At 37.8% G+C, this 9,523-nt stretch overlaps 1 protein-coding gene across 1 annotated transcript in view; it reads left to right on the top strand.

Moving 5' to 3' along the window:
* The first annotated feature begins 472 nt into the window (after nt 1-472).
* Nucleotides 473-9,523, top strand: part of LOC103093201 (hemicentin-1-like) — a 286,577-nt gene continuing 277,526 nt past the window's right edge. The window contains exons 1-2 of the mRNA XM_056826227.1: nt 473-530; nt 1,049-1,300. Coding sequence (XP_056682205.1) covers nt 473-530; nt 1,049-1,300 — 310 coding nt within the window. The remainder of the gene's footprint in view (nt 531-1,048; nt 1,301-9,523) is intronic.

Here is a 9,523-nt window from a genome sequence, read left to right as displayed (position 1 = left end):
GTAAGTAACACCGGCTTCTGGAAGCCCAGGCCAAGGAATCATAAACTCTTGGTGGTTCTGCCAAGCTATAAAGGACTCAAATCCAAGCCCAGGTGCTGGATGAAGGGGTCTGTCATCCCCAGTCCTGCTTGCCTCAGCCCAGAAAGACTGAGCACCCGGGGCTTGGACTCCATGTGAATGTCTTTGTCAGTCACAGGAACTGAAGCTGAACTTTTCCTAAGGCCTGGAGGAGATGAGATCTGCACCAGAGAAAGGGGGGAGCTTTGCTATTGAAATCACAGGTTCTTGGTGTCTGGCCTCCAGCCTGCCAAGGTCTTAGACAGGCCACTTCCAAACCACTTATTTGGTTATAAGGTAAGAAAAAGAACCAACACAGTCATTTTCTGTCTATTCTCTGCACAGCGCCACTGTCCAAACCTACCATTGTCACCTCCAACATTACTGCAGTGGAGACCAAGGACTTCTCATTGACATGCCAGGCTACAGGCCAAATTCACGCTTACCAGTGGTTCATAAACGGAGTTGCCCCAGCTGGTAGCAGGATACAGCTGTCGCCAGATAAGAGGACACTCACTCTCAGCAGGCTCACAAGAAGAGATAACAAAAGGCCATATGAGTGTGAAATCCAGAATCCATTTTATAGCAATAGGAGTGATCCATTCACACTGGATGTTGCCTGTAAGTATATTGCTTCTTCCTATATGGTGCCTGCTTATAGCCTGGTGGTGTGTTCCCAGAGGCCAGGCTAATTCAGTCCCTTCTCTGAGAACTAAAGAGCTAGGCTCTGAGGTTCCCAAACCCCTTCATCTTTAGGGAGCCCAGATTGGCCTTGTCATGTGTTCTGGTGGAGGGTGGCCATCCAGGGTGCTGAACTGGAGAAAGCCCTAAGATCTTCCAAGTTCAGATCCAAACTGTAAAAGTAGAGGAGGAGCTGTGAATTTCCCAGCTCAAAGGAGCATCACAGTGGTCCCTGGTGATGGGTTACAGACTAGGAGATGCCCTTCTTTTCTGCCATAATCTAAATATGGAATCCTTCTTTTTCCCCTAGATGGCCCAGATATTGCCACAATTGACCATATAAGCGATCAGTTCGCAACGGGGATAAATGTTACCTTGAGCTGTGTTGCTGATTCTAACCCACCAGCACAATTCATTTGGTTACAGAATGGACAAGCTGTCAGCAACTCAGCCTCATTTTCTATTATTACATCCCTGTATCATATCGGAAACTATACCTGTATTGCAACTAACTCATTTACTGGCTTGACGCGCACTGCAAACAAGACTCTTATGATCTATGGTGAGTAGCTTGATTGGGCCCCCAACTATGTGTTGGGCTCTCTCTTTCCCTGGCAGAAATAGACATGGAGAGAAATAGACATAAGTGACATTCTGCCTCCGTGGTCCCATGGCACATTGCATTGTGGTAGAAGGAACCTTGAACTCAGAATCATGAAACTTGGATTTAATCATTCCTCCTCTGTCTATTATCTGTGTGGTAAGTGTGTCTCCTCCATTCACATCCTCAGCTTCTTCATCTGGAAAAGTGAATAATATTTGCTCTGTATATAATAGGATTTTATGTGGGGAAAGTACTTTTTACATGTTAGGCACAAAAACATGTGAATTGTCATCATCATCCTTGTTATTGATATTGTATTATTCTCTTCTGTCCCAGTAGCATACAACCTTCTTTTTCTCCCAACTTCTAGGACTGCAGGTTCAATGACTGCTCCATAATCTTTCCTTCCATCCCTTTCCCTTGGTGCTATGGACCCACAGAATGTTTTTAATTCTTGGTTGGAGTATAAGCTCTGGTCATGCAACAGGGCTGGCCTTGATCCTGTTTGGCAGGGATATTCTGGAGATGGAAAGGAGGATGTAAACTTTGTCTCCTTTCACACACAGAGATTCACCATTGCACCTATATTTTTCCTCTTTGTGGCATAAAAAGTCACATGAAAGTATGGCTGCTATGAAACCTGATTCTTATCCATGTAAAGGGATGATTGGCTTTAGCCTCCAGTAACTGGGTCCACAGTAGAATTCCTGATGCCCAATTAATTCACTGGTCTGACTTTCCTATGTATCAATGACAAAACCTTCAGTCTCATAATCACACTAATGGGCAGCAGGTTCATAGAGAGATCATCTCTGGCCTTAGTTTCCTTTTATTTCATGCAATTTTATTGTTACAAACCTTAGGGGTATCCCAACTTCCTCTCCTAGACTATGGGGATGTTCTGAATGGAGAGCAGCGGGGAGAGATAGAACTGTGAAGTGGGGAAGTGACCTTGGGGAAGTCAGACACCAACAGCATATACTTTAGAGGAGGGATGATTTTTTATTTGCCTCAATCTGTACATGAGGATGCCTAAAGCTCACATTTTAAATTATCATATAATTATCTGTTTGTCATTTTCTTTTGTTAACTATTTTCCAATTACCTTTTCCCCTGGTTCATGCAGCACCTGGGAATGTTGCAGGCTATGTATTTGACACCTGTGGTTGAAAAGAGCTTTTTCTTAATTTATTTTTTTTCCAATTAACTAAAATCTATTTTCTGTCCCCCTTCTACCTTCTACCACTAATGAAAACTAAAATCTTTGGGACAGGTATGAGTTGTGCCTGCCTGTAGCCATGAATTAATCTATTCCTAGGTGGACACCTGAGAAAGAGAGTTAGGAACTGAGGGAAAATGGGTGAAGGGGATATAGAGAAAGAGGGAATATAATAAAAGAAGAAAGACTCAGAGACAGTGCTTAAAAAGCCTTAATGTGTGCTCCTCTGATTCTAGTAGAGAGAGAGAAAGAGTAAACTACATATTTCCTCAATCTTTTATTGGAGGATCAAGGAATGGGGAATGGGAGGTAGCTAATGATCATGTAACATGGCATAAGAGTTAACATTGGCTCAACTGACAACCATTAGATCAAGGAGGAGGAGTTTATTCAAACATGTGACCTGGTATGGAATCTGGTCTGACAAGGTGGGGACTAGGACCCTGTGGCAGCCTACCCAGGAATTCTTCTGACTTTTGGACTGTAGATTTGGAGAGTGGTCAGAATTAATCCAGTACCTATTAAATACAATGATCAAGAACTACTTGCCCATGAATCTGGTATATAAGAATATAGGTTGCACTATTGATATATTAATAATTGTTTCAAGATTAAAATACACCTATGATGCCACATGGACAATCAAGGAAAACAAATTCTGATGCTCAAAAAATATCTGTTGCAACATACACCCTGACTGCATCCCATTTCTGAAGTGAGGCAGCTGATTTCATAGGAAGTCTGTAGGTTTTTGTAGAAAGTGAGTAACCCATTATCATGGGTTTTCTGCAATCCTTGTTAGCCACTGCATTGATCAGAGGTCCCAAGGTTTTCAAAGTTCTTTGACTTCAGAACACTGTAGTTATTGTATAAATCACCCTCTTGGTTCTACTCACTTCATTCTGCATTAATTCAGAGAAATCTGAAGTTTCTGTTTTTGAACTCATTCTGTTCAGTGTTTCTTTGAGTGACTTGGGATCAAATGGAATAATATCTGTAAAGAGCTTGGTAAATCATGACCATTAATGTTCTACTAATTCTTTTTTCTTTAATTTTTCTTTTGTATTTTTATTGTTGTATAAAACACTCCATTTGGGCCATTGTAGTAAGAGCACATTTATACGTAACCAAATTCCAAAATAAAACCACAAATATACTAATATGAAAGGAAACTCCAATAGTTTTTTCTCTGGAAGTGGATAACATTCCCTGTCATAAATCTTTCAGGATTGTCCCAGATTATTATATTACTGAGAGTAGCCAAGTTTTCACAGATGATCCTTGTACAATATTGCTGTTACTGTGTATATTTCTTCCAGATTTGAACCCAGGACCTCCCATCTCTAGTCCTAGTTCTCAATGCACTGAGCTACCCAGCTGCCCCTTGTTTATCATTTCTTTTTTTATTAATTTAATTTTTTTTGGTTACAATTATCTCTTTATTTCCCTCCCTCCCCTCTACCTACCCTTCCCACAGCTGATGTGCAATTTCATTGGGTCTTACTTGTGTCCTTGATCAGAACCTATTTCCATGTTGTTGTTTGCACAAGGATGTTAATTTAGAGTCTACATCCCCAACCACATCCCTTCATCCCATGTATTCAAGCAGTTGTTTTTCTTGGGTGTTTTTACTCCCATAGTGTTTCCTCTGAATGTGGATAGTGTTTTTTTCTCATAGATTCCTCCAAGTTGTTCAGAATCACTGCTGACTGTTCTTTAATGCCCTTTGGGCATAGTTCCAAATTGCCCTCTAGAATGGTTGGATCAATTCACAACTCCATCAGCAATGCATTAATGCCCCAACTTTGCCACACCCCCACCAGCATTCATTACTTTGCTTTGCTGTCATATGAGCCAATCTGCTAGGTGTGAGTTGATAACTCAGAGTTGTTTTGATTTGCATTTCTCTGATTGTAAGTGATATAGAAAACTTTTTTATGTGCTTATTAATAGTTTTGATTTCTTCATATGGAAGATGCTTACTCATGTTCCTTGACCATTTATCAATTGGAGAATGGCTTGATTTTTTGTACAATTGATTTAGCTCTTTATAAATTTGAGTAATTAGTCCTTTGTCAGAGGTTTTTGTAATGAAGATTTTTTTCCCAATTTGTTGCTTCCATTATAATTTTGGATGCATAAGTTTTGTTTGTACAAAAACTTTTTAACTTGATGTAATCAAAATTATTGATTTTACATTTTGTGATTTTTTCTAGCTCTTACTTGGTTTTAAAGTCTTTTCTTTCCCAAAAAACTGACAAATATACTATTCTGTGTGCACCTAATTTACTTATAGTTTCCTTCTTTATATTTAGGTCATTCACCCATTCTGAGTTTACCTTGGTATGCAGTGTGAGATGTTTATCCAAACCTAATCTCTCCCATACTGTCTTCCAATTTTGCCAGCAGTTTTTATCAAATAGTGGGATTTGGTCCCCAAAACTGGGACCTGTGGACTTATCATAGACTGTCTTGCTGAGGTCATTTACCCCTAGTCTATTCCATTGATCCTACATTCTGTCTCTTAGCCAGTACCAACTTGTTTTGATGACCCCTGCTTTATAATATAGTTTTAGATCTAGGACTGCAAGTGCTCCTTTCTTCGCATTTTTTTCATGATTTCACTGGATATCTTTGATCTTTTGTTCTTCCAAATGAATTTTATGTTTTTTTTCTAACTCAGTAAAAAATTTTTTTGGGTATGGAAATAAATAAGTAAATTAATTTGGGCAGGATTATCATTTTGATTATGTTAGCTTATCCTACCCATGAGCTACCAATGATTTTCCAGTTGTTTAGATCTATTTTTAATTGTGTGGTAAGTGTGTTGTAGTTGTGTTCATAAAGTTCCTGTGTTTGTCTCCGCAGATAGATTCCTAAGTATTTTATATTGTCTAAGGTGATTTTAAATGGTATTTCTCTTTCTAATTCTTGCTGCTGAGATGTGTTGGAGATATATAGAGAAATGTTCATGACTTATGTGGGTTTATTTTGTATCCTGCAACTTTGGTAAAGTTGTTGATTATTTCAACTAGCTTTTTGGTTGATTCTCTAGGATACTTTAAGTAGACCATCATATCATCTGCAAAGAGTGATAGCTTGGTCTCCTCATTGCCAATTTTAATACCTTCAATTTCTTTTTCTTCTCTAATTGCTACTGTTAGTGTTTCTAGTATAATGTTAAATAATAGAGGTGATAATGGGCATCCATGTTTCACTCCTGATCTTATTGGGAATGCTTCTAGTTTATCTCCATTGCAGATGATGTTGCTGATGATTTGAGATCTATACTGTTTTTTATTTTTAGGAAAGGCCCTTCTATCCTATACTTTCTAGTGTTTTCAATAGAAATGGGTGCTGTATTTTATCAAAGGCTTTTTCTGCATCTTTTGAGATAACCATGTGATTTTTATTGGTTTGCTTGTTAACATGGTCAGTTATGTGGATGGTTTTTGTTACCATGAAAATGTGGGTTCAAGACTGTGAATTGCCAAAACTGTAGAAATAATTTTAGTGTCTTGATTTTATATCAAAAATAAGTTGTTGCCATGGGAAAAACCCCAAATATGAAATACCCAAGTCAATTGGGTTTTATAGAGATTTTAATTAAAATGAATGAAGGAATTAAGGGAAAGGAGAGACAGAGTAAGAGGAAATAGTAGGAAAAGGCCTAGGGCCTAGGCCAAATGGCCTAGGCCTTTCTCTTTAAGAGAGAAAACTTAGTCAGTCTTTTATCCACTCACCACAAGATTTTGTTCCAAGCAAGATTCCAACTAAGTTCAGAGACCCAGCTACTCCAACGAGTCTGAGATCCAACTAACTCCTAAGTTGAGAGAACCATCTCCTTTTAAAGAAAAATTTCTCTTATGTCAGCTCCCCTAAATTTTCACATCTACTAATCACAGTAGATGCTTTCCACAGGACTTACCATTCTTAATTCACATATTCTTTTGTTATCACCTTCTCTGAGTAGACTAAAACTTCACACCTCTTTTGTTATGCTTTCCTTTTGTGAGTTGCTTGACCTTTTACTGATTAATTCAACCTTTATAGGAACTTAGTACCTTTTTGTATTAGATCAAAAAATAGACCTAGCTTAAGGTTTTGGACTCACTGTAAGTATGAATTAGGGACTTTTTCATTGTTCCAGTAAGGAGTTTTACAACTTTATATTCCCCTAAAGTATGCCTAAGTATGGGTGGAGTAATGTTAAAATTCCCAGTACATTCCTGATCAAGTACCTCCATTTTTAAATGGGGAATAGCATTAACCAAATGTTCCAAGGTAGAGTCTGAGCAGTTTTAAGATTCACATTTTCCTAATATTGAACCATTCTTGCATTCCTGGTATGAATCCTACCTGGTTATAGTGAATAACCCTTGTGATGTGATGGAGTATTTTTGCTAGGATCCTATTTAAGAGTTTTGCATCTATATTCATTAGGGAGATTCATCTATATGTTTCTTCCTCTGTTTTTGACATGCCTGGTTTTGGGATCAGTACCATATTTGTGTTGTAAAATGAATTTGGTAGAACTCCTTCTTTGCTTATTCTGCCAAATAGTTTGTATAATATTGGGATACGTTGTTTTTTGAATGTTTGATAGAATTCATTTGTGAATCCTTCTGGACCTGGGGATTTTACTTAGGAAATTATTTGATGGCTTGTTCAATATTTTTCTGATATGGGGTTGTCTAGGTAATCAATTTCTTCCTCTGTTAGTCTAGGTAATTTATATTTTTCTAAGTATTCATCCATATCACCTAGATTGCCATATTTGCTGCCATATAATTGGGCATAATGATTCTTTTAATGATTGCCTTAATTTCCTCTTCATTAGAGGTGAGGTCTCCCTTTTCATCTTGGATGCTGTCAATTTGGTTTTCTTCTTTCCTTTTTTAAATTAGATGGTCTAGTACTTTGTGTATTTTGTTTTTTCAAAGTATCAGCTTCTAGTCTTATTTATTAAATCAACAGTTCTTTGACTTTCAATTTTACTAATTTCCCCTTTGATTTTTAGGATCTCTAATTTAGTTTTCATCTGAGGATTTTTAATTTGTTCACTTTCTAGTTTTTTAATTTGCATGCCCAATTCATTGATCTCTGCCCTCCCTAATTTGTTAATATATGAACTCAATGATATAAATTTCCCCCTGAGTACTGCTTTGGCTGCATCCCATAGGTTTTGAAAGGATGTCTCATCATTGTCATTTTCTTCAATGAAATTAATTGTTTCTATGTTTTGTTCTTTGACTAACCAGTTTTGGAGACTCGTATTGTTTAATTTCCAATTAATTTTTGATTTACCTCTCCATGTACCCTTACTAATTATTATTTTCATTGCATTGTGATCTGAGAAGGTTGCATTTATTATTTCTGCTCTTTTGTACTTGTTTGCAATGTTTTTGTGCCCTAATACATAGTCAATTTTTGTGAATGTATCATGTGCTGCTGAAAAGAATGTGTATTCCTTTTTGCCCCCATTTATTTTTCTCCATATATCAACTAACTATAATTTTTCTAGGATTTCATTCACTTTTCTTACCTCTTTCTCATTTATTTTTCGTTTTGATTTATCTAGTTCAGATAGAGGAAGGTTCAGGTCTCCCACTAGTATAGTTTTCCTATCTATTTCATCCTTGAGCTCCACTAGTTTCTCCTTTAGAAATTTGGATACTATGCCATTTGGTGCATATATGTTGAGTACTGATATTTCCTCATTGTCTATACTGCCTTTCATCTGGATGTAATTACCTTCCCTATCTCTTTTAACTAGATTTATTTTTGCTTTGGCTTTGTCAGATATCATGATTGCGACTCCTGCCTTCTTTTTATCAGTTGATGCCCAATAGATTTGGCTCCATCCTCTTAGTTTCACCCTATGCGTATCTATCTTCCTCATGTGTGTTTCTTGTAGACAGCATATGGTAGGGTTTTGGATTCTAATCCACTCTACTATTTGCTTGTGTTTTATGGATTTGTTCATTCCATTCACATTCAGAGTTATGATTACCAGATATGTATTTCCCAACATTTTGCTTTCTACTTGTAGTTCTGCTTTTTCTTTGTTCACTATTTCCTTCTATAATCTACTTTTAATCAGCCCTCCTAGTTTCCACCCTTATTTCACTACCCTTTCTACCCCATCCCTTCTTATTTCCCTCCTTATTTTTGGAAGTCTTTTAAAACTACCTCCCAACCCTCTGCATCCCTTATACTGCTTCCCTCCCCACCAGTCCATTTTGTAATATAAGAGATAATCTGTGTAAATATTTCTGGTTGTGGTAACTGGATATTCTGGCTTGTGACTAGAGAGCTGCTACTAGGGGACACCTGAGGTTGCCTAGTTATAATGGAGATAGATGAGAGATAAGGCTAGAGAGATAGATACTGCTAGAGGGGATTACTCTGGAGCTGCCTAAAGATCACTAAAGGCTAATAAATCAAACTATTTTCTACTCTCCACCCTTCACCTCCCAGTCTTCCACCTGAAGCCCTCCTTCTACCCTTTTCCTTCTAAGTAACCCAGGGGAACTATGTGATTTCAGAGAAATATTCTTTACTCTTCTTTTCTCAGGTAAAGGGTTTATTGGTAACAAACAGAATGTGGATTGAGGTGAGAGGGATGAAGTTTGTCCCTAACCTACAAGGAGAATTAAGAAGGGTTTAGGAAATGTCAGTCTAGTCACAATTGTGACACAGAGACAGCCAGAGAGATGGAAGATAACTGTTAAATCTTCCTTCTCCAGTCAGATAATCTCTGCTTGAGTAATTCAAGTCCAGACTCTTTCAAAAAACCACAAAGGTCTTTCTCTCTGCCTAAGTCAGGAAAAGCCAGGCTCTCTTGATCAGGAATCCAGAGAAGAGATTTCTCTCTTGGTCAGTCACTCCCAGAGAGAACCCCAAAATCCCAGTTTCTCTCCTCTGTCCAGGCTCCCAACTGCCTCCTCCTGGGAACATTC

This window comes from Monodelphis domestica, chromosome 4 (genome assembly GCF_027887165.1).
Source record: "Monodelphis domestica isolate mMonDom1 chromosome 4, mMonDom1.pri, whole genome shotgun sequence".
Lineage (NCBI taxonomy): Eukaryota > Metazoa > Chordata > Mammalia > Didelphimorphia > Didelphidae > Monodelphis > Monodelphis domestica.
This window is presented reverse-complemented; position numbering and strand designations above follow the sequence as displayed.